Source organism: Megalops cyprinoides, chromosome 3 (genome assembly GCF_013368585.1).
Source record: "Megalops cyprinoides isolate fMegCyp1 chromosome 3, fMegCyp1.pri, whole genome shotgun sequence".
Lineage (NCBI taxonomy): Eukaryota > Metazoa > Chordata > Actinopteri > Elopiformes > Megalopidae > Megalops > Megalops cyprinoides.
In genome coordinates, this window is record NC_050585.1 from 50,899,851 (window position 1) to 50,924,776 (window position 24,926).

General features: G+C 40.3%; 2 protein-coding genes across 3 annotated transcripts; both read left to right on the forward strand.

Moving 5' to 3' along the window:
* Positions 1 to 1,130: 1,130 nt before the first annotated feature.
* Positions 1,131 to 10,949, forward strand: usf1 (upstream transcription factor 1). 2 transcript variants are annotated; one of them, XM_036524181.1, is made up of 11 exons: positions 1,131 to 1,187; positions 2,045 to 2,134; positions 2,392 to 2,441; positions 2,538 to 2,653; positions 5,282 to 5,395; positions 5,984 to 6,134; positions 7,024 to 7,111; positions 8,858 to 8,916; positions 9,134 to 9,228; positions 9,529 to 9,657; positions 9,942 to 10,949. In XM_036524181.1, exons 2-11 carry the CDS (start codon positions 2,127 to 2,129, stop codon positions 10,029 to 10,031), a joined length of 900 nt encoding a protein of 299 aa, XP_036380074.1. In that variant the 5' UTR covers positions 1,131 to 1,187; positions 2,045 to 2,126; the 3' UTR covers positions 10,032 to 10,949. The 2 variants fall into 2 exon arrangements, with proteins under 2 accessions (XP_036380074.1, XP_036380073.1); XM_036524180.1 differs by lacking the exons at positions 1,131 to 1,187; positions 2,045 to 2,134 and adding an exon at positions 2,147 to 2,249.
* Positions 10,950 to 11,875: 926 nt separating this feature from the next.
* f11r.1 (F11 receptor, tandem duplicate 1) lies at positions 11,876 to 21,685 on the forward strand. The gene is made up of 10 exons (XM_036523925.1): positions 11,876 to 11,948; positions 14,029 to 14,088; positions 14,402 to 14,515; positions 16,294 to 16,434; positions 17,533 to 17,735; positions 18,015 to 18,117; positions 19,075 to 19,193; positions 19,297 to 19,309; positions 19,711 to 19,781; positions 20,697 to 21,685. The coding sequence occupies exons 1-10, from the start codon at positions 11,906 to 11,908 to the stop codon at positions 20,733 to 20,735; spliced, it is 906 nt and encodes a 301-aa protein (XP_036379818.1). The 5' UTR covers positions 11,876 to 11,905; the 3' UTR covers positions 20,736 to 21,685.
* Positions 21,686 to 24,926: the final 3,241 nt, after the last annotated feature.

Below are 24,926 nucleotides of genomic sequence, written 5' to 3' on the forward strand. Positions count from 1 at the left end.
TGGTTTCTTACCTCAACTGCACATATCTGTTTTCTTTTATGTGTCATTTAACATCCCCTTTTCTTATGTACAAATAAACTACACTTATGTAACAATCTACCTGACCATCTATAACGAACTAATCAAGTGTGTGTTTGTTAATTTGGCAAGTAGTCTTATGTAGAGTGACAAAATGGGGTATGTAATCACAGAGAACAAGTCTGTGTGAAGAACAATAATTACAGGACATGTCAGACACAATTGAACAGAAACAATCAGTGTTGCTGACGGAGAATGATTAAAACGACTCCTTTCTCTGGTGTAAATAGAGCTCTTATTAAAAGTGATGATTAGATTTCAATATACACATATAATTTATCAACATTGTGAAATACACTTTAGTCATACTTAAATTAATATTAACCAACCGGGGGGTTTATTTGTGTTTTCGTGTGTTCTTTCTGTACCATGCAGCAAAAATACCTTAGCACTGACCCCTAGGGGAGAAAAAAGTAGGTGACTAGTTTTGGTGACTCTTACGGGCACTGATTCTTCCATCTTTCTATATTACAGTATGAGTTACAAAGGTTATAACATCAAACCAAGACAGAGATCAAATTTCCAAGTAAACCGTTTTTATTCCGCTCACTCATACAATTATAAGAGCCATACTTAAGTTTACAACACGATAACTTCTACGAAAATACTTTTTAAGTAATGCAAAAAAAAAAAAAAAAAAAAAAAAAATCAAACGGTGGATAAAGGACTTACACTTTTCCACTACCATCAGGACAATTGAACAATGCTCCCTGTTTAACTCATATTACACTAGTTTCCGTGCAAAATAATTCATTTACAGTAGAACCTAACGGATTTTCTTTTTTCAAGAAACTAGACGTCTTCACCTGTGTAATATAGGCTTATGACAGGCTCTGTGAAAATGTACATAAACACTGCATATGTTTTGCATTTGCCTGTGTGATTCAAAACTATGTTTCTTTGGAATAAAACAAAAACAAAATAACGGGCAACATTGGATAACTCTTCTTATGCATTTATTTCATTCACAGTGTTTCAGTGGTTTTGCCCGAGAAAGATGGCGCCGTTCAAACTGGGTCGCTGGATAAAGACGTCATGGTAAATGGTGTTTTGGTTGACACGCGTGCGCAGAAGAAGATTTTACTTGAGCAAACAAGGAATTTGGAACGGTAACAATGATGTTATTGCAAATAGTATTTTTTCTACATTATGGTAGACATATAGCTTATATTTCCGCGCGCTACATATTCCAGACTCACGTCGATAACTAGCCTGCAATGGATGTGCGCTAGCGAGGGCAGCTAGAGTTTAAGTGACAATATTTGTTATTATACTTAGATAGGTTAGCTAGCTAGAGCAGCCTAGATGGCTAGCTAATTGCCTAGCTGCGAGCTAGCAAGCTAACTCATTTTCTTTGATATCAGTTGACTGTATTCACAAGCAAAAGGGCTTTGTTACACTTATCAGACCGCGATTGCTAGTATTTAACTAGGTCAGCTAAAATCTGGAAGATATACGTTTATTATATTATGAGCTAGCTAGGTCGGTAAGATTTTCGGTTAGTAATAGCTTGTTATGAAGACTAGGGTGCTAACGCAGAGCACTTTGATAGCTTGCTGTCATGTGTTCAATGTTTTGGTGTCAAACTATTTGCATGTGTCAATATAAACGCCACGTAGGCTTAATGTTTGTGCATAGTCCGATTATCTACCTATTAGGTAAATTAATGTTAAATTACATGCAATTGTAGCTAGTTAGCTAACTGCCCAACGTATCATAGACAAAATTGCGTTAATCGTTGTAGACTTTGGAACAATAGCTAATGAATGTATTTGGACCCAAAAGGGGTCTGTTGAATTTACCATTAGCATATACCGGTGTAATGTTTGCATTGAAAAGGTGCCTCTGGGATTTCATTTTAAAGAAACGCTAATGGGCACAAGGTTTCACGGATCCGCGTTCACGCTTTCTTTTGTTCGTGGCTGTCCGGAACTTTAACTTGTTTCTCACGGCATATTACTTACAGGTTCAGTGTCTGCTGATACGTTCGTCCTGTGTGTTACAGCCAAGAAGAGAGAGCATTTTTCCAGCTATCAGCGTCTCTGGAAATGAAGGGGTGAGACACAGACCCGTGTTTCCCCAGTCCCAAGTGGAAACATTAGAACCCTGGACTTGTTTGGGGAAATGACAGAGAAAGGCAAAAAGCGTTTTCGTTGGACGTCGCAGGGGCGGTACATACAGTCTACTGCACAAAACAGCTAGCTACCTGAAAAAAAATGACAAAGCTACCATTTTTAAAGAAGATTTGACAGAGACATAACACACTGCTTAATTTTGGTTCTTTTGTTTCTTTGTTTCAATGTCGTTTTTTAGGCAGCAAAAGAGCCCAGACCATGACGGGAATGTCCCTGTGATTGAGGAAGGTAAGTGAATTCCTATTAAAACAGTACAGCTGTTAAATGAGAACCAGATGGCTGAGCTTTACCAGAATTCACCTGTCTCTTTATGTTAATATCCAGGGGCTGTTGCCACTGCAGAGGACCCATCTGCCATTGCCACCATCCAGTCAGCAACGACCTTTTCGTCAGAGCAGCCAATCAAATACCTGTTCAAGACTGAGGGAGCTGGAGGCCAGGTACTGCAGGGGAGCTTTACCTGCCCACTTAGCAATTAGAGGAGCAAAGGGCACACCTCTTGTTACTGGAAGACCCCTTTGGCCCTGGTTTTATAAAAATTAAAAAAATTACTTGGTTTCAGTTAGGATAGATTTTCTTTAGTCATAATGACATGCAGGGTTGAAAATTTCATGTCATTGCAAAAATGTGTCTGTCTTCCATAGGTCAGCAAAGCATGGTTTCATTAGTACGAAATAATGTAACAAAAGAGAATAGACATATTTTGCAAATGGACATGCTCTAAGAATATTTTTCTGAGACTATTCCCCTAACGTACACAAGGTTTCGCAATGGGTTTGTAGGTGACAGTGCATACTATGGCTTTGAAATGCAAAAAAACCATAAATAAGCAACATTAAATAAATTCAATACTTATTTTATTTTAGCGATTTAGCTTAAAAAATTCATTCTGAACATCAATACACGAGTAATAAGGGCAGATTAAATAGACATGCTGCTGATTTAGAAAAGTCTGGATATTGTCTGTCAAAATTACAGTTTGGTTTAAAATTTTCTTAATCAAAATTTGATTAATAACGGAATAACGGAAACCATGTAAGCTATGGTAGTTGCAGTTAGGTACTGAACCCTTTTAGTTATTTTCTACATGAATACTTTTTTTAAAACACTTTTCTTAGGCTACCTGTATCAGTGGCTTGTAGCTGTAGGCAGAAAGTAACAAGTAACATAATCAGATTTTTGTACTTTGATAAAGGTTTTTAGCTAAATTAATAACCAGGTAAAAACTTGCATTTATTGCATTTGAGATTCTACAGTAAAATTGAAATCATATCAGTCATTCATAAAGGCAACAAAGATAATTTGTCTGAATAATTCAATTTTTTTTTTCAGATATTCAAATAATAATGTTGTAAAAATACAACATTGTTCAGTGATGAATAAAATAGTGTAAATAAAAAATGATAGTTATTTGGTGGTGATTCATGTGTAAAATATAAATTTTGTAGCACAGTGTATTTTCATATAAATTAAATTTGCTTCATTAACACCATCGGGAAATGTATTTGTTAGATTGGTTAATATGCAGGTAGATCTCTACTGAATGGCATTACTGTCAATTGAGATGTTAATGTTATAATTTTATTGTTTGGATTAGCATGTAGTTGATGTGGTTACAATTGCAATATTAGCTATTTAGTGGCGGGTAGGTAATCAAATAAAATATTGTAAAAAGCGGCTTTATCTGTTTTGCGAAGGCATGTCTGATCGGTTAGTATTAGGGCTGTAGAAAGTGTGGTCTTAGCGAGAACTGGAATTCTTGATCTTGACCCCGATTTACTTTTTACCAGTGTCACTGAATGTCAGATAATTCTTTGACTTTGGATGGTGGTAGCACAGATATTGACGAACGTGTTTCCAGCTCAGTCGTAAGCTGAATACTGTCCCTGTGTCGTGAATACGCCGGATTACACTTCTCAGTCTGGTTTGAGGATGTCATGTGGTGTCTCTAGCAACCACAAGAACACTCAGTATGTCTGAAAGTCTTCTCACATCACGCCTGACATATGGTGGGAAAGATTCTGCCTGATTACTGCTTGGTACCCTTTCACTTACATTAGGCAGATATGCTGAGGGCCATAAGTGGATGTCAGGATAGCACTGTAACCAGTGTCTCATGCTGTTTTTGTACATGTTGGATGACTGCCATGATGTAACGGTTTTAGCCTCATCGTGTACAAGACAAAATGTACGTCTGAAAACTCTGATGGGTCTGCATGTTTCAGTGTTGTTGTTTTCATATTGTTTTCATTTAAATGTTCCCATTTAAACTGCATTGTATCACTGCAAGTTTTGTATCGATAGGTTTGTTTTTTTCCCTTTTACCACCTTCAACACTCCAGCGGTGGGTCTCTGTTTGATTCTCTGACCTAATTCCTCCACATTCCTACTGCAGTCCGACTGATACACAGCCTCATTTCAGAGCGAGGGCAGGAAGTCTATGAGGACAATTTTCAAAAACCCATTAGGGCTGAGAATTCCATTAGAGTCGATGTTGCTGTCTTGGTAGGTTTATTATTCACAAAAGTGCTGTGTGCTGCTACACACACATTTGTCCTTTAGTAATGGCTGTTGTTCTTTGGCTGTAGTAATAGTTGTATGTTGTTATTATTATATTAAGTTATTGTTATGTATTTTGAACGAAGCCCCTAATAGAGAAAGTAGTTTCAGTCCTGTTTAAATTAGACTCACTTTTTGAATCTATCATAAGTTCATTTTTTTGTAGGCAAATTAGAATTTCTGACTCATGGTGATGAAAATATGAATAGGTATATGAATTGTTTATCTGTGTAATTAAGAATCCAGTGACAGACATGGATTTTCATATTAATATGAACTAAGAATACCCCTGCAATCCTGTTGAACTGCATGGCTGCTGGCAGGTTGTAGGATAGCCAGCCAGTGTCCGTCTGTATATGCTCACCAGTCTTAAAATACCAGGTGCCCATTATAGTCCTCTCCTTGTTCACCAGTGGAAAACAGTCATGTAACTAGTTGTTTTAAAGAATGACCATTTTGTTTCTCGGAGAGACCTCTGGGTTGACCCTGTCTCGTTTGTGTGTCTGTAGGTGACGTACCGGGTGATCCAGGTGTCAGATGGACAGTTGGAGGGACAGGCGGATGGAGCCACAGCCGTTAGTGTGGTGGCTGGATTTCCTGCATCAACACAGCCTGTCACCCAGGTAAATATGTACTCCTGCCCCCTTACTACAAGGAAGGTCCCTGAGAGCCGCCTTCTCGGGAGGGGAAGGTTATTCATTGTTATTCACGTGTCCTTATCCAGAGCAACTTACATAGCTTAAAGTTTTTACATGCTATCTGTGTGCACAGCTGTAGATTTACTGGGGCAATTCAGGTTAACCTCCTTTCCCAAGGGTACAACAGCATTCTCCCGCCTTGGGATTAAAACGGCAACCTTTGGTTCATGACTTCTGCTTCTTAACACTATGCCACGCATCCCAGGCTTGATCCCCATTCCTTGTTGTCTAATCCTTAGTAATGTAGGTGTATGATTGGTATATTTATCAATGGCCTTAATGTGTTCATTTTTAAAATAGAATGCATGAGTAGCTGTTTATTAATTTGCACCTGTCTGAAAAAGGATGAATGTGAAGTATAGGTTATGGTAGCTTTCATTTCCCAGGTTGGTAGAAATTCATGCAGTTGGTGTCAGGTGTTCAGAACCAGGTGGACAAAGGAGCGGGGAGTTGAATGTTACAATTTACGTTAGCTGCAGAGTCAGGGTGACGTGTGAGTCCTCTGTGTTCCAGGCCGTGTTTTCACAGTCTGAGGGTCTGGAGGGAGATGGCTCTGAGACTCACTACACCTACTACCCTGCCACAATATCTGATGCCACACCCGGCACCATGGTTACCAGTGTGCAGGCCCCTGAAGCCCTGCTAAGCCAAAACACACCCACAGGTGAGGAAGCTTTCATGTATCTAATGGTGCGTTTCCACCAAGCAGTACAGTACAGTTCAGTTCGTTATGTAACGGTTTGGTAAGGAAAACCCTGGTATGGCTTGTGTCTCCACTGCCAACCGTACCCTACTAAATAGGCGGGGCGTATGCTGGATGGCGATTGCTGCGTCAGCTAGGTAAGTAGCGTTAACATGCTAACGTTGACAGCCCTAGTTTGTATTCACGTTGTCGCACAGAAGTGACGACTCTCTGTCGACCAATCAACAGAGGGCAGTGGGTGTAGCTCCATCCTTTACAAACCGTACCACCGTGCTTGGTACCCCAGCAGAAGGGTACCAAAAACCAGTACTGTACGGTACACTTATTTTGGTATGGTTCGCAACTTTTGATGATAGAAACACAAATAATTCTGTCCCGTACTGTACCGAACTGTACTGTACTGCTTGGTGGAAACGCACCATAAATGAACTGTATGGGTGCATAAAGTGAATACATTACAGTACAGGTGCTTTGGCTCGGTTTGATCATACAGCACCACCTCAGTGTAGCTGTGGCTCAGGCCCAGAGTTTCAGGTTTGGTTATAATATAATTACACTTTAAAAAGTCTTGCATAAAACCATGTGAGACAAGATACTGATAGATTTTTCTTCCATGATGCTTCTTCATGTTTTTCACAATATGATCGCAGGGATTAAAACATACAATAAAATGATAATTTCATGACTTAACAGGAAAAATATACAGTTAATCCTGATTTTGCTAAAGCTAAATTTCACTCCGCATGTCCATTTTTCTGTATTTGTTTTTTTTGTTACAATACTGTGACCAGCAATCAGTGTGATACATCTGTCCTTGACTGGCTTCTCTCTGTCCCATTCTGTCTCACAGGGCAGCTCTATGTGATGATGTCACCCCAGGAGGTCCTGGCTGGATCCAGTCAGAGAACCATTGCGCCTGGCACACAGACTTACAGCACGTAATGCACTCTTTTAATGCCACAGTCATGTGGCGGTTTACATTAACTTTATATCTGTTAGGAGCTATGTTCTTGTCTGTTGTGACTGCACTGGAGATCTCAGGTCTCTTTGAATATACTTGGGGGGGGGGGAAACAGAGACTATCCTTATCATTGGAATATGCTACAGGCCACCAGGAGCAGACAGGAACCGAAATGCAGTATAACAGATTTTTTATTGTAATGATCCAGTAGATTTTACACAAATGAAGAGCCACCGGTGTTTGGTGACTGCAACGTGGTCACATTTGCCTTATTTTGGCAGCTCAGACAGTGAAACTGCAAATTGAAAATAATTATTTTCAACATACAAATTACACACATTGCAAACTGAAGGAAGTTGTCCACAGTAAATCTTTATGTGAGAGTTTGAAAGAAATAAGGAATGTCACCTTTTTTAAAAAAAAAAAAAAACAGAGCAGCAACCCAGAAATCTAACATTGTCATATGCTGCAAAATTGAGAAGAAATAAGGGCGGCTAAGATTTTTCAAAAATATTTTCCAGTTTTCAATAGAAAAGGTGAGATCAGGTGTATTAAAAGTTGTGAGGGAGGTTCTGTTTTACAACAACAGGCTTTGCTGACGTAGTCAGCAGTTTCTGTTTCGTCAGTGAAAAGGTTACAGATATGAAATGCTGATTAGATAACAAAAACCTTCAGGTAAGTAAGCCAGAGGTTCCTAATGGCTTATAGGCAACGTTTCTTAAAAAAAACCTAGTAATGTAATTTCAATAATTAATCTCAATCATGTTTGTGTAATCAGTAAAACTGGATAAATTTGTGCAGATGGGAAACAAAGAAATGAAGAGTTCACAAAGGAAACTCGTCACACGCTCCCAGGAAACTAAAATCCTATTAGTTTAACATTCACTAAGAATCTTAACATGATTAAGGAGAAGTTACTTGGGAGACAGTCAGGCGATAGTCAGCAGAGGAAATGGGCAAGGTCATGTTTAACAAATGTGATGGCTTTTTATAGGAGGAAATTACACAATGTTTTGACTTCATCGTAATGACATCATGTGTATGGACTTTCAGGAAGCCTATGGTACACATGGGTGACCCATTGTGAAACCAAAATCTATAGGAATTAACCCTTTTGCATGTGACTTATTTTATGCTATGCGGTGTGCGTTTCGTTACATGGTTTGTTATGTTTTCATTAGCGTTATTAAGCTTCTCATAATTTTCACCTCTGCATTTGCCATACCTTGTCATTTTAAATCACTGTTTCCTAGAACTTCTCCAATCTGGTGTTCTAATCATACCGGTTTCACCGTACGCGCGAAAGGGCTAAGCACACGGGTTTGACCATATGCGCGAAAAGGGTTAAAGGGACTCTCATCAGGTGGATTCAAAGTTGGCATCAGATTTTAGCGTAAAGGGTAATAATGAAATGGATGTAATCTGGATAGGATATAGAGCCAAAAGGAAAAATATGAGTGGAGGGAGATGATGACAAAAACTATACTGTACCATAGTTAGACAAAAGACTACATTTAGAACACTGTTGGTGTTGCTCACCACACTGGGAAAAAACATGGTGTCATGATCATGGTATTCTTATGTTCTTATGCACAGAGTAAACACATTTCACTGCCTGTGTGCTGTTTACGGTGCTGAAGTACCTCAGGTCACAGAATCTCACATGTAATTGGTCTAGAATGTTTGATTTAATTATACATTTTCCGTTGCTGTGTTTTCATAGTAAATCAGATGCGCCACGGACCTCTCGAGATGACAAAAGGCGAGCCCAGCATAATGAAGGTGAGGCATTGTTGATGAGGTAATGTAATAGTTTAGCTTTACTGGGTGGAAGTAAATTAATAAAGTGCTTAAAGGGCTTAGCTTAGCCAACTTTGCTTTGCCAGGCCAGGGAACGTCTATAAACCTTTGACAGACGTGCCCACTGGGTGATGCTATGGTCATGGATCTTGTTTAGAGGGCTGCTCTGTTTTGACCTACTACTACGTTTGTGTCCCAGTTGAACGCAGGCGAAGGGACAAGATCAACAACTGGATCGTCCAGCTGTCCAAGACCATACCGGACTGCACTATGGACTCTACCAAAACGGGGCAGGTGAGGGTCTCATGTCCGTAACTAAGGCCACATTCGCTTTCCCCGGTGACGTGCGTTGACCAGCATGGTGACTTAACATGGAGTTAACTTGTGGCCGGGCTTGAATAGTGTTGTGCTCACACTCACCAGTCTGGGAGTGTTGTTAACCTGGTCTAACACTGTTGCTCATTTAAATTGAATGGATACACTTACGTTCTATTGTGTTGGAAGTCGCTCTGGATAGGAGCGTCTGCTAAATGCATGTAATGTAATGTAGTATAGTGTAATGTAATGTAATGTAATGTAATGTGACTGTTACAGAGCAAAGGCGGGATCCTCTCCAAGGCCTGCGACTACATCCAGGAGCTGCGGCAGAGCAATGCCAGGCTGGGGGACGACCTCAACACACTGGAGAGGCTAAGGATGGACAACCAACTGCTACGACAAGAGGTACCTCTCCCTGATGCATGTGCGTGCGCTTACGCACACATAGTCCCACTTACATATACGTTTTTTTATGCAGTTCAGTAGGCAGGACCCCGTCACTAAATTTAGAGATTACAATTTTTCACTTGCATGGAAACGTATATTTACAATTGAGTACTTTTTTGCAAAATGTCACTGTATTAAAGATGGTGAATTTCAAATTCCACTAAAGGAAACTGTTTATATTCATCGGTATGTCTGCATGCATGTGCATGGAATTGCCATTTCTCTTTCTGCTTTTTGTGCAGGTGGAGGACTGGAAATCGAAGAACCAGATTCTGAGGAACCAGCTCCGGCAGCACGGCATTGTGGGAGTGGCCAGTGCGGACCCCCAGTGAATGCGGCGGTTCTGCGGAAAGGACAGAGAGGGGGTGTGAGGAAGGGGACAGCACTGGCTCATCAGCGGAGATGACGAGGTCAAAGAAGGATCCTCTGGACAGCCACAGCTCCGGATCCACCGTGTAGATTATAATATACCCAATATTTTTTTACATGTTACTCAAGACACTGCTTCGCTTCAGTAGATCTGAAACAACTTTAACAACTGTAGGCCCTTTTACGTCTCAAGAAAGACTCACAAACTGTTTTTTTTTTTCTTCTTCCTTCATGGACATTGTAAACTTTGGTCTTTTCTACGATGTGCTCTTCGGGAGGTGAATTGTCAGCTTGGTCATTGTCAGGTTTGGTTGATCAACTCTGCTGGGGGGAAAAAAGGACTACTCTCTCAATGTGTCTCACTCACGAGGCCTAGTTTTCATTAAGATGGAAATAATGTGCATCATGCTCTCAAAGCTGAATCTTATTTCCGATGGAGGCGCAAAACTAATAGGAAGATGTTCATTTTGGCTGAATGATAAATGAGAATCAAAACTCATAATTAGTGCCTGGAAGATCCCTATGCCAGGCCAGAAGGCCTGTTGCATAAAAAGCCATCAAGAGACACACAGTTCAATACTGGTACAAAGGACTAGAAGGGCACTTACGTATACAGCAAAAGAAAAGTACCCGTAGAAATAATTGCTTCATCCATAGTCCGCAAATGCAGACCAGGGAGGCCAATGCAAGTGAATACAGAAAGCTGCAGATATTTCGACAATGTCTTGCACCCCATTCAATTTCTGTTGTGTTTCTTGCTCCTCTTGATCCTTTTTTTATGTCCAGGATTCCAAGAGATGATTTTTCTTTTGCACTGCATGTACTTCAGCCATGTAAGACTTATTAAATGTATGTGCCAGTCCTCCATCAATAGTGAGGTTTCCATAGTTTTTTTTTTTTTGTTGTTGTTGTTGATATTTTTTGCTGCAGCTACAGCATATGTACACTCACTTTTGGGTAAATATTATATTGTTTACCAAATCATGTTTCAGTGCATGGAAACTGTTTATTGGTCTGGACAATAAACCTAAACCTAAACATCATTTTGTTAAATCTAATTCGGTGAAATTGTGGGAGTCTTTATTTCATGTTTGAACTGACTACTTTTGTATGTGTTCTAACTTTTTTTTCAGAGCAGTGATCTATTGGGTTTTCGGGACAGGTGTAGCCGCACCTTTCAAGTGTGGAAATGCACGTGTTTGGTGTTGAAATCCCGTCTAGAATGGCGTTTCTGCATTTGATCGTTCAACATTAATGATGCTTAATTAAAATGGTACTTATTTCATTAAATGCTACTTACTTAATAAAAACGTTTTCTAAACGTATGACGTGTGGGAACACTATCCGTACGGCATTTAACCAGTTGAAAAGTTCATGGAGCGAATTGCTGAGTGATCGAATGTGCCATCCTTTTAGACAAAATAGAAAGATAATGTTAAAGATAACGTGGTGGACTTACTTCCGGCGGGGTTTGTATGATCTGTTACATGAAGCGAATCAAACCGATACCAACACTGAATTCATTTACTATGAGGAATTGCCCCAGCCGTTCTCGGTATGCCTCATACGTCATGAGCGAGGTGTATCGAGTAACACACCAGTATTGCACAGGTGAGCTCTTTTGCGGAAGGGTGTATTTCTCGGTGAAGGTGTCCCGTCGGCAACCTGGAACTACGAGTTTCGCTTGTATTCGCTAATATTTGATTTTTTTTTTAAATCGGAAGAAAAGCACAGCTTTAGATTTAAAGCGTTCCGATAGACACGGTTCTTTGTGTTTGGTGGTGAAACAACGAAAGGAAAACAAAGGAAAACAACGAAAGCTTCGTCTATTACCGCCATGTTTGTTCTCACCTTCGTACTACTCCTTCTACATACAACAGGTAACGTGTTATTATCTCTTTCATGCGAAATTCTCTATCTGAACAGATGTAGGCTATCACAAAGACTATGGTGTCTTATTGGTTAAACTTTAAAGTCGGGATTTGGTCGTGTAGGGGTATAGCAAATGAAAAGTGTTGAAAACCGTTCCTGGAGAGTTATTTGCATGATTTCGACTCACAATATATTGTGTTTTGCGTCGGCCACGTCATCTGTGTGCTGGGACTCTTGAAGAAGGGAATACAAATCAAAGAATGGTATCCAAAATAATTTCCCCCCCGGTAGTTAGGCAGCCAAGGCCTCAGTGCGGGTCCAGGGGAATTTAGGGACAGGCTTTAATTGTACCGTTTCATTAAACCTTTGTTAAACTTACTTTATTATACGTCTGGAACTACCAACGGACTCGCTAGCTTTACTTTTATGGGTCCTCGTCTTCACCCAAACAGGCTCGCATGCTGTGTGTTTATTAAACAGACTGGTTTTCATGTCATACTTTGTTTCTGATTCTGGTTGTGCATTTCACTAGAAACCAGTCAGTCAGTTTCCCTGACTTATGGCTGGTTTATAATTTTCCAGAGACCGACACTGTCAGGTCCAAAGTCCAGTGGCCTTACCCCTGGGCCAGTTACTAAACACAAGCGTAGGGAACCACTTCTGATCTAAATTCCAGTTGGAAATACTGCATCATGGTGTGGTTTGGTCCTGGAACATATAGGCTGCATTCGCTGCAACATCATTTTACTTCCTGATTGGCTGGTTCAATTCTCTCCTAGTAACCTAGTCATTCCCCCCACCCCCCCGAAACTACCATAGCAAACATGCAAACAAGGAAGTTATCAGGTCAACTTCTCTGCTCTGTCTCACTTGACACGCACACAGGAATTAATGTGTCTTTAAAATTTGCCATGAATTCAGCTTGAACCATATGAATTTTTTTTTTTTGTATCTAAATCACCAATCTATGCTGATGTAGAGAGATTACATGTATAATGAGAAATCAATTTAAACCCAGCATGATTGCTCTCTGCAAGTGACAAGCATTTAAGTAGGATCTAGTGTAAATGTATAATTAACTTCATTAGCCAAACTTATTCAGCCCATAGAGAATGTAGTTGTAACTCTGCATTGATATGAAGTCAATTGTTTATTTGTATGGTCTGGAAAGTGTGAAATTGGTAGTTGAAAAACAGGATGTTTCTGTTTCAGTCACAGTCACTTGTTTCAGTTTTCAAAATTCTTCCTCCCTTTTCTGCGTCTCATGTAGGAATGATGAGGAGTTTCACGTAGCACCTCTGTGAAAACAAACTGCATTTGGATGAAAGAAGCGGTGTGCAGTTTCCCATTTTGTGGCATGTCTCCAGGGGTTTGGCAGAGTTTTGCTTTAAGCCTTGTGCTTGCGTAGAATGAGTCATACCTAATGGGACTCACCACGCCCAGGGGTTGTAGGACAGTAGCCATTTTCACAAGCCACATACAGCGATGTGAAGTGGCGCTTTCTATGAAGTCGGTGGTGCTTAGCCTCTCTGCCCGAATGAGCTGACTCTTCATACACCGCCCCTGTGGAACAGGAAAAACATTTATTTGCACCTGTCAGCGCATTATGACGCTTTCACAAATCTGTGTGTCTGCAGCAAAGTAGAGTGATTCCTGTGGAGCCTTCACTGTTCTCCTGTGCCTCTCACAGGCTTCTTTCAGAGGGTCTTGGGTTGATGAGTCAGTGAGCCGTCAAGCATGTATGAGTGAACCAAAAAAAATGATCAGATGGTCAGTATACTGTAAAAGGTGCTCAGGGTCTCGCCAGCTTCTGAGGCTTTGGAAAAAATATCATTACCTACCAAATGGATTCAGTTCATCACAGAAGAGGGATCTGTTACATGCAGGATATTTTATTGCCCCCAAAGCTTTAAATGTGTGGCTAGCAGGTTTATTGTGTAAATAGTATCTGTTGCTCATTATGGAGGATGCAAATCTCGTTTACCAGTAGCATGGGCTGAACCAACCACTCAACCACCCTGTATTGGTCTGTGTTTATTTTTGAAGTCTCCATCTGATCGTTTGTCCCCGTCTCCTCTCTTCCTGCAGATACATGGGCCTTCTCAGTAACCACCTCTACTCCCACTGTCAGTGTGCCAGAAAACCAAGGTCTGTTTCAGGGATTGGGGTGTTTTATGCTTAGTGTCATCACTTCCCTTATTGGATAATATATCAAGTTGTTAAGAAAACAGGAATGTTAGTCATACAAATTATTTTTGTATATTTTTTTATATACAATTTAATATTTTTATATTTTATATACATTTTAGATATACATTTGTGCTTTTGTTCTTATTGGGAAGAAAAATGGCATTAAACTTTTTTTCCTCCTTTTTAATTCTGCGTTTACTTAATTGTGACATTTAAAATTTGAGGGAAAGCGACACTCATGTTGTACACTTGTAAATGTCCATTTTTCTAGGGGCTGATCTAAAATGTTCTTACTCGGCTGACTTTGGAAATCCAAGAATTGAGTGGAAATTTAAGAACCTGCAGGGGTCCATAGGCTTGGTTATCTATGGTGGCAAGCCCACAGGTAAGGTCAACCTTTTGCTCATTTCATTTTCGGTTTGTCGCATTTGCAGAAAACAAATAATAATAAAAACAAATCTGGGCTGAAATAAATGTGATTGTGCCTTTTCATCCTGCATATCAGTTTTGTGTCTATTCTGTATTGTAGTGCAGAAACGGGAAAAACTGTGTCACTCCATTACCACCTTAATGGCTGCGTTTTACTGAACATGCTAATTATAGGAATGGAAATGACAGCCGGCAAAGAACGAAAAGGGCCCCAACTACAGTGAGCAGAATGCACTTAAAAAGCCATCTGTCATAGGCGGGCCATGCAAATATATGGGCCAACACTTTCTGTGTCATGGTTTTGTTTGTGGATTTGAATTGGGTAAGAATGTGATTTCTGCTCCCTGCTTTGTGATCCGGCCTTCCACCTACAGGCAGCCCCCGGAGAGTCTTTCTATGTTTTGGTTCTATTGTGTGTTTTGCGTGGTTATGTATTCTTTCTGAACAGTACCAGTCAAAAGCTTGGAAATACTTTTCTTTCTTTATTCTTACTATTTTCCACATTGTAGAATAATAGTAGACATCAAAACTGTGAAAGAACACAGATGGAGTTATGCAGTGACCAAAAAAGCGTTATAAACAAATCAAAACTTAATCAGGTGTGTCCAGACGTTTGACTGGTACTGTATGTGGTTTTTGGCTTCTGAGCTTAACTTTGGGGAGACTGACGTGAGATGTCTTCCCCTCCTATATAATGGCTCAGTGTTGATCTTGAGGCTTCTCCTTTGGTATAATCAGTGGACAAACTTGTAGGGTACGGTGCTACCTCCAGTGATATTTATTAAGAGTTTATTAATATTACAAATCTGTACTCGAATGCATATCTCCTAAGCCATGCTATCACAGGTATTTGTTTCCAGATTAGCCCTTGGATATTTTGCAGTCACTTCTCCAAGTGCAATCTTTTCAGTTTTTCATGTTTTGCCAAGACGGGTTTGGAACTGGTTGCAGAGCTAAACAAAAAGGAATTCTGTATAATATAGATGGACTCAATTTTAACTCCAAAGGTAGCACAAAGTGTGCATAGAACTGTTTCCGTACTGTCAGCACCTTGGCAGCATTGCACTTTTTTTTTTCCTTTAATAGCCAGACTGAGTGATCTTTTTGTTTACCGATATTCTTCCAAAGAATATCAGTGAAGACCACAGAAAGGGTCTGCTATGCATACAGATATAAAAATCTGAAAAACATAGCTGTAACACATAGGACCAAATGAATAAACATGTAACAGGCAGTGGACATACTGAATAAGTGGTATATGAACATGGAAGTACTTATATCCAAGGTTTGATCGTTAACCTGTGTGATCGTGTTAAAAATGCAGTCAGACCGGTTTCACTCCACCTGCTGTTGCAGATCCTAATCAAAGCTCTAATCTCCTCGCCCTGTGTGTCATTTGGGCTGACTCCCTGCTCTTTCACATTGCACAGACACTCCAGATTACAGATCCGAACCGAATCCATTTACTCCTTCCTGTTGGTCTCCTGTGAGACGAGCTGTCATTAATGTGGCAAGTTTTTCAATGTTGAGCTGTTGAGGTATCAGCCAGCCAGTATGGGGCAGCATGTTATAACTGTAATAACTCCAGTGTCCTACACTCCCACCAAACCCAGCCACCTCCTGTTTCTTTGTTTCGTTTCACCTTTAATTTGGATGAGAGGAGCTGATGTAACAGTTCTCTGGCATGGCATTTTGTATGACCTTGAACTTTTTTTTTTTTTTTTTCTGCTGCAGCGAAGTATGTGGGTCGTGTTGAACTGTACAGCGGGGGGCTGAGGTTCAACAAAGTGACACGGGGGGACAGCGGGGATTACACCTGCGAGGTGTCCTCCGACCAGCATTTCGCGGAAGCCAAAATACAGCTGACTGTGCAAGGTAAGGGTTTCGTAAGACTGGGAAACGTTCACACTCCCAGGGCTGTGTGACTAATGTATGGACTAGCAGAATTAGCGCTGCACGCACAGGATTAATTTAATTGAAACGATTGCTTGATTGTATTTGTGACTGCACTCTGTGCTACGAAAGTCCCAAAGTCCTGTTTCTCTATACATTTTGTTGAATTCAGATGACACAGCCCCTCAAGCCAAGGAAATGGATTGTAATGTTTATAACTTCTTGTCTTTGGGTCAGTTTTAAATTACACTGAAATTAAGGAAGTGCTGTGGAGTGGTCATTAGAGCACTCCAGAGTGTGCTGGAAGTTGCTCTGGATAAGAGTGTCTGCTAAATGAATGTAATGTAAAAAGTTAAATCTGAGGAAAGACTCAGCTATTGTACCTCAAGTGTAATTTTTTAAGTACTGTTTTTTCATTTCGCATATTTAGTGTGATCATACATTTAAATTGCTGATGGATTGGAACTGGAAAAAAAACCTGGGTGCTTCAGAACAAATTAGAGCAGGCCAGACACATGTTCCTTAACATGGGGGAATAAAATTATTCTTTTGGATCTCTTGAAGATAATCCGCCTCTGTAAAAACAGAATAACCTGGTAAATGACGGGTAACACTAATGGAAGACAGATGTGACACTTCTGGAAGTCCTCATCACACTTTGGAACTGCTCCTCTTCTTTGGAAGCTTTGATCCCTCTTAAGAGGTCCTACAGTCCTACCAGCTGGCTTTTCAGTGGTTGCTAAATTTGTATTCCGATTCATTGAATAATGAACAAAATTTATAACCGTATAATATAATACGCAGAAAGGATGGCACAATCATGAGTTTATGGGAACATGTAGTGGTTTCTCTGTCATGCTTGACTCCTTTGTGGGTTTCGTTTTGGCTTCTGACCAGCAGGAGCCAGTCTATTCCAGTTGTCCTTAAAGAAACTGTCAGAGATTTTCAGATGCTGTGTGCCAATTGCTTTTGCTTTCACCTTACTTTCGCCTTTTTCTGTTCAGTGCTTAACTTTGCCAGTGTGGACAGGGTATAAATCCTGTATGTGGATGTCCTAACGCAGTGCCTTCTCCTTTGCAGTGCCACCCTCTGTGCCCGTATGTAGAATCCCCAACTCTGTGACAACCGGAACAAAGGTTATGCTGTCCTGTTTCGACAAAGATGGCTCCCCCCCCTGCACCTACAAATGGTTCAAAAACAAGACGCCTCTCCCAGAGGATCCCAGCAAGTTTCCAGCCTTCAAAAACTCCACCTATACCCTCAACCCCAAAACCGGCGAACTGGTCAGTGGCACACCCCAAATTTCATGAAAGTTCACCGATTTATTATTTATAATACGCTTGGCTAAATAGTCACTTGCATTGGATTTGTATAGCCATCAGTCTTTGGATATGTGGTGTTCAGTCTTATTTAAGTTAAATCAATCATACCCCTTGTTAACAGCAGCCAGAATTTACTTCTGCTACTATTTACTACATATTTGTTCTGGGTATTTGGGTACTTGGATTTATTCTTACACCTGCAGTTTCCTGGGTTTTCACTAGTCTCTCCCTCTCTACCAGGCATTTCCGATGATTTCAAAACTGGATGCAGGAGAGTACTACTGCACAGCCAGCAATAACATGGGTCCTGACAAGAGCTGCAGCCCAGTCAATCTGGCAGTCCGTAAGTTTGACAGCATGGAGGCGTTTTCCTTATCTTATTTCAACAGTGCTGTATTTCGTACAATTTAATTTCCATCAGCCAAGAATGTGTTGTAACAGGTAGTATTGACATATCTCTTTACTGATATAAATATTGACACACTAGTTTGTTGATACTGATGCCTAACAAAAAAATCTTAACCATGATACAGTGAAGTACTGTAGGTTCTTTATGCTATTGGCTTTCCGTTTTTCGTTTTTTTTATTGTCAACTGCTTTTACACAAGTTTCTGGAACCTGTACTGTTTCTTGGAATCTCATTAAACTTTAGACTTATTGTGGAGGGCTGTGTAAAGTATGATAAATGGGCTATAGTATTGCTGTCAACTGAAATTCAGTTTATTTTCAAATGAAAATTGCGTATGAAAATATGGTATGAAAGTGCAACAATGTATAATTGGTCCACATTTTCTACCATGAGAAATGTTTTGAGCCATATGACATGAAGATTTTTTTTTTTTTTTGAAAAGTGTCCACCATAGTATTTTTCCAGAGTAATGCAGATGTTGCTGCTTTGCCTTATGCGACCTGGGCCTTGGTACACTCAGCTGCAGTTAGACAGGAAGTGTTCCCATGTAGTTGGAAAATTAATGGCATGGACTGCACGAACCTTAGCGGTTAAGCACTGCTGTTTCTGTGAAACATTAACATTTTGTTACATTAACATTGGTATGGTTTGTGGCAGGCTGGTCAAAGACCAGTTAAAGGGAATTTCATGTCGTGGACCAATCAAATTGCAGTCATCCACCAGTGTGCATTTTTGTGCTTATTTGCCTGCTTTCCTGCTGGAAGAGGGTTATTATATTAGATTCTTTCTGATCAGCCTCAAAAAAGAAGCCGGAGAAGAAACTACAAACTTAAAATGGCACTGAAAAAGCATGTGAAAATGTAGCTGATGGCGGATGATTTGTGTGTCCAGACGATAGGAACACGGGGGGAATTGTGGCCGGGGTGATCGTGGCTCTGCTCGCTCTGGCATTGCTGGCGTTTGGACTGTGGTACGCGCATCGAAAAGGATACTTTCCCAGTGAGTTTACCGTTCCTCACGGCTGAAGCTGTCGCGCACTCGCTCAGACTTAAATACGACGAAAAACATCAAGATGATTTGCTAACCCGTTACTTTCTCGCTTTGTCTCCACAGAAAAGAGTGAGAGGTGAGAGTTTGTTTTGTTTTACGTCAAACTATTTCACTATGCATGTTTTTCCACACAGTTGTTGAAGGAACCATTTGTAGGTTATACGTTAAGCACTACATTGGGAACTATTAAATTTGGGTCAATAATATCATTAAACACCTAAATGGAATTCCAATGGCAATATATTGGGGGGGGGGGGCAATAGAGGTTTTATGTTTTATACATGCTATGTTCAACAAAGGCAAGCATACTTTTCTCTGTGTCTATGAAACAATGAAGGCCACAGCCTGTTGTCGAAATCAGATCAACCATGTACTGCATTAACTCGCCTTGTTGGTAAATCAGTTTGCAGCATATGTTTTCACACAAAACACAGTATACTTTTTTCCAGATCTAGGTTTTTGCTTATATTCTCATAGTGCATCTGTTTTCCTACAGCAAACCCCAGGTGGTGTACCAGCCATCTTCGGATTATGCTGATGAGGAAGACGTAAGTCCACATCTAACCAGCAGCCTTCGGCATGCTCACTACAAGTCCGCTATCTGGGGCCTTCAGTCACAAAGACCTGCCAAATTACTTTTTGGCTTGTTTCCACCAGTTGTGTTGACCTGTTGGCCTGAGTATAAGTGGGTTAATCTGTAAAATAAAATAGTTGCTTTATTTTTCTTGATGAACAGCTGGCTACAGAAGTACATCTTGTGTACTGCTTTTTCACTTTGCCTTCTCAAACTTATAACTGCTTAGCTAGCTTGCTAAAAGACAGCTTCTCTTAATTGCAGCTAGCTAGTTAGCTAGGGGGAATATCTATCCAGCTTACTTTAATTATATTTTATGAAGCCCCCCTTGAGCTGAACATATACAGTGTTTTCTGTAAGAATAATTTCTATTTCCAGGAGATCCCACAATTTTTACTTCAGGCAACCTCCTCCTTTGTGGGTTTCATAAACACACATACGTCTGCCAATCATAGTGTAACTGTGACCTGGTTATGTTGGGTGCTGGGTAGCCAGCTGTACCTGGAGTTACTAAATTTTAACTCCACCCACACCTGGCCATCTAATCAAAGGTGAGAGGTACTGATGGAAAGGAGCTGCTTTCCTTTACGGCAGTCTCTCTTGCCAATACCAGATGCAGAACAAAAACAAAGACAGACTGCTTTTGCCCTGGGATTCAGTCCTGCTTTTACAATCTCCAGTTACTCCTTTGCACACCTGTGTACCTTTTGTTTAGTGGTATACAAGAAGTCAGAGTGCCCTGAAATCGAGCCTCTGCCTGTATTTATTTTTCCAGACACACCTGTAGTTCTGTGTTGTTGCTGATGTTGTTATGATCAGGCTTCCATGTGTTCCGTGTTCCGTGTTCTGTGCCCCCTGGATCCTCAGGCCTCTGTGTCTTGTGTTTCAGGGTTCAGAGTTCAGACAAAAGTCCTCCTTCGTGGTGTGAGCGACGCCAGAACAGAGCCTGGTGGACGAGCACTGGTGTCGCCACTCCAGCGCACCACTAGGATATTAAAACTGTGCAAGAAGTCTACTATCTACTACATCGTGGGGTTATTGAAGTGGTTAATTTTAAGATTCTGATGTATTTAAATGTTTTTTTATACTTGCTGAAAGAAACATCTGTAATGTTAATCCGCAAATCACTCCCAGCTGGGAGGATGCGCATGGGATTCCTTTTATTCCTTTTATTGCTCCCCAGTGCTGAGTTGTCCATTTGCACTAATCCTTTCTTTCTGTTTGACTGTACCACGTGTTGCCTGCAGCCTGCACTGTGTCTCTGTAGGTGGATAGAACATGAATGGATCCTTATGTAGAAAGTCAAGTCAGTGCCTTAAGACAGAGGTCACTGTGTCCCACTGGGATTGATCCTCCTCCACAGAGTTTCATTCACAGGATCTGACTCTGCTAGAACAGCGTGATGATAAGTCTAAACACCAGAGGGTTCCCCGCTGTTAAGTGTGTTTTGTGGCTCTGTCTAAACAGCCACAAATACCATTCGGTCCTTCATAGAAGATAAAATACACCCTGTCCTTCCTGAAAACCTCAGTTTTTTTTCTCTTTAGTATTTTAGACCTATTTGCAAAGCAAGCATAGCGATAATAATTTCCCTGCTGTATATGATGCTTGTTTCTATACCATTCCAAATTTTATTGTAAATTAAATGTTTTAAAGGTCTCCTCCTTGCTGTTAATGATGCTCTTGAAAGGAACATCCTGTTTATTATTATTTACCATCAAAGATTGTACATATGGTAGCTGTTAGGATTTAGCTGTTCTGCTTTTTTTGTTCCAATATGGAGAGGGTGCATCATGGTAATGACTCATGATAACAACAAAACCCTCAGGTGACTGCGAAACAGGAGGCCTCTGTTTGCAATAATGACTTGTAAGTAGCGAGGGGGGGGTGGTGGGTGGGTGGGTGGGATTTGGGGGTCTGAAATTATTTTGATACTGGATTCAGATTTAGCTAGAATTAGTCCCTGTGTGTTGTGAAGAATGTTAATAAATTTGAAAAGTTTATTAAAATCCTGTTGCTTTTATAAGCTAAACATTTGTTTTTCATTCGTCTACTTCAGCATTGACATTACATTTACATTTATTCATTTGGCAGATGCTTTTATCCGAAGCGACTTATGAGTGAGGCAGAGTACCAACACAAGCAAAAAGCCACAAAAGGAGTCAACAGTTAAAAGCGCTGCATGACCACATTTCAGTAGTTGGCCAGACAAGTACAAGCTAGCTGGTAGAGACAAGAGAAGCAATGGAAAAGAGAAATGCTGTACTTCAGGACAGCACAAGCGTATTTATCCAATGAGCATATATAGCAACTGTAGGGGCGTTATTTCAACAGTGAACTGCGGTGAGCGCTGGGCTGCCCTAGTCAGACCGAGAAGACCATGTTTACACGTACAGTGCTATGCAGAAGCATGCATCCCATCTCCCACAGCCTACTCCGTACCTTCAAAGAGGGGTGTGTGTGTCTGTGTGTTACGTGTGTATATGTCTGTGTAGGTGCTGCTGCTGTAGCCTTGGGCAAGGTACTTAACCCATAACTGCATCAGTAAAAATCCAGTTGTGTAAATGGATTATATTGTTAAAAAAAAAAAAACTGAAACTGATGTAAGTTGCTCTGGATAAGAGCGTCCGCTAAATGTCAATAATGTAAACGTGTTAATGTAATATACTGTTTGTATGCACATATAGGGAGGTGAACAAACCAACCTGACTACCTCTCATTCACATTCATTCACATTTGCCATTCTGTTTCTGTTAATAATCATGGCAATAAAAAAATCTATGTGGCCAAAACGAGATAAAATGCCTCTAGTATTGGCTGCATAAGTATTCAAACCCTTTAGGCAAACAAAAATTACCTTGACAAGTCACACAATTAAGTAAATGGCCTCTGTATGCAGTAATAGTGGTTGACAATTCTCTCTGGTAAATAGACCTGCTGGCCATGACTGAGAGCCTACTGTGGTGGAATAATTTTGCTGTGTTCCACCAGAGATAGGAATGGGTAATTTGGCCAGGGTTTACTCATCTCCCTGCTCTCAGGCACCCTGCGATTGCCTGTGAATTGCTTTCATTTTCGGGGCCAATTCAGTTAGCTTTAGAGGCAAGGCAGATAACAGCATATTATGGCAACATACTAATCTTCCCACAAAATCTAAACTTAATATTATTTTGTCTTCATGACAAGAGAATGTTATCTGCTGGGTAACTGCACTTAATATGTAATTTAAGTTGAATTGTTTGGTACTGAATTGTATATGAATGACAACCTTCTAATTTAGAGTACTAATTGATATGTCTGCTCTGTTTTTCCTGCATTAATGAATTCACTTAATGGTTGACCCAATCATTATATGTATTAAATCTATAGAATCTATAGGTGCTAGCACACCTGATTTAACCTGTCAGCTAGTAAGCAAGACCTTTATTAACTTTGCTAGATAATACTTCAAATACACAGCTGGGAGTCCCTGACCTTTAAGATAGAATCTGTTGGCTTGGCAATTAAAGACATGTGATGAGAATATTGTCTAAGCTGTGTGTATTCAATGAAAGGTTAAGGTTTGTTATTATGAAAGAAATTAAATTGAACAAGATTACAAAGTAACTAAAAAAGATGTGATGCTAGACTAAAACTAGACTAAAATGTCTAGAGTTTTCATCAACTAAAAGAAGGGTGAAATGACTAAAATGTGACCAAGACTTATACGTATCTTAGTCAAAAGACTAAAACTGAACCTAAATCTATAAAATCGACCAAAATCAATGATGATGGGCAGTACTACTCAGAGTTACAAAAACTGATAAACTGTTTCAGGAAACTTTAAACATTGTTGTAGGAAACTGTTTTTAAGAAGGAGCAGAAAATATATATGATACATGACTTTGGTGTAATGCTATACACGACCTACAGGTGGCACTACACTTCCAGCAGGTTGGCTGTGTGTCTGAATCATTCTTGCTGGTGAAGTTCAGGTACTCACAGCACCTGCCTCCAAATATCTGAATACACTGATTGCAATCTGTACACCAGTGAGACTGAATATTTGGTCATACATCTGTTTTTCAATATGTTCCTGCCAGTCAAATATTAATCCATACATTCCACTCTGAATGCGGATAGTGAACTATTTTAGAGTAGAAAATATTGTGGAGAGGGTGAAAGGAATGAAGTACTGATTAGCTCTCAGAAAGATTTTGGTCAGTAAGAGTGGGAAGGGGATCTGATATACAGATATGAAAGAGGAATTTGACAGAGGAATTTGACCGCTTGAAGAGGAATTTGACAGCTTACATCAGGGCTGACTGTGGAAAACACTCAGAAACTACAGAGTACCATAGACAAAGTATACAAGGCAAAAGACTGCCCCTCAGCATGCAAAACACTGTCCTCACAAAACAAAATGCATGAATTAACACACAGAGCTGTAGACTTTCTATTTTCTCCAGGTGGAGCTGCCCCAGTGGTTGCTCTCTGTAACTCAATCAATAAAGCAATGGTGCAGCCACAGACAGTGACACTCGGAGCTCCTACAGTGAATAAAGGCTGCTCATCGTGGGTGAGCAGTTTTGCAGATGTACTTTCTGCAAACCGTGGACTAATCAGCCCAGGCATTCAGGTTGCACCAAACTTGTACACCAGTTTTTCTCTCTCTCTCTCTCTCTCTCTCTCTCTCTCTCTCTCATGTCACACTTTCAGTGTGAACTATACGAGAAGCTGGGAAATTATTCATGCTGTGTAGCTTCCTGTGTACCATGATATTTTTGAAACTGAAAGAAAAATCAATTGTTCCTTTTGAAGTACCAGGTAAACTGACCGCTGCGTTGTACTGCATTACTGACTCAACATTTTGATGTGCGTGTAGCATAAGCACGTTCCTACCGTGGTTTAACACTGATATGTTAATGAATAGATGTGATATAAATAAATAAAGAAATCAGAGGAATGATGAAATGTGTGTGCCAGCATTTATTAGTGGCTATTTTTAACACAGCGCACAGCGGTAGGAAAAGCATGCCTATGGCTTTAAGGCAAAGGGGGCGGCACCCTGAAAGGCGGCCTGCTGACAGGCCGATTCTACGTTCAATCATGATCCATTCATAAATTAGTCATTGCGAAG

Bases quoted from the DNA above. Each gene is read 5' to 3' on its own strand.
- f11r.1 (XM_036523925.1), top strand. From the start codon at position 11,906: ATGTTTGTTCTCACCTTCGTACTACTCCTTCTACATACAACAG. The intron at 16,435-17,532 runs GTAAGGGTTTCG...TCTCCTTTGCAG, and splicing joins AATACAGCTGACTGTGCAAG to TGCCACCCTCTGTGCCCGTA. The intron at 19,782-20,696 runs GTAAGTCCACAT...CTTGTGTTTCAG, and splicing joins ATTATGCTGATGAGGAAGAC to GGTTCAGAGTTCAGACAAAA.
- usf1 (XM_036524180.1), top strand. From the start codon at position 2,203: ATGACAGAGAAAGGCAAAAAGCGTTTTCGTTGGACGTCGCAGGGGCG. The intron at 2,442-2,537 runs GTAAGTGAATTC...GTTAATATCCAG, and splicing joins TGTCCCTGTGATTGAGGAAG to GGGCTGTTGCCACTGCAGAG. The intron at 5,396-5,983 runs GTAAATATGTAC...TCTGTGTTCCAG, and splicing joins CAACACAGCCTGTCACCCAG to GCCGTGTTTTCACAGTCTGA.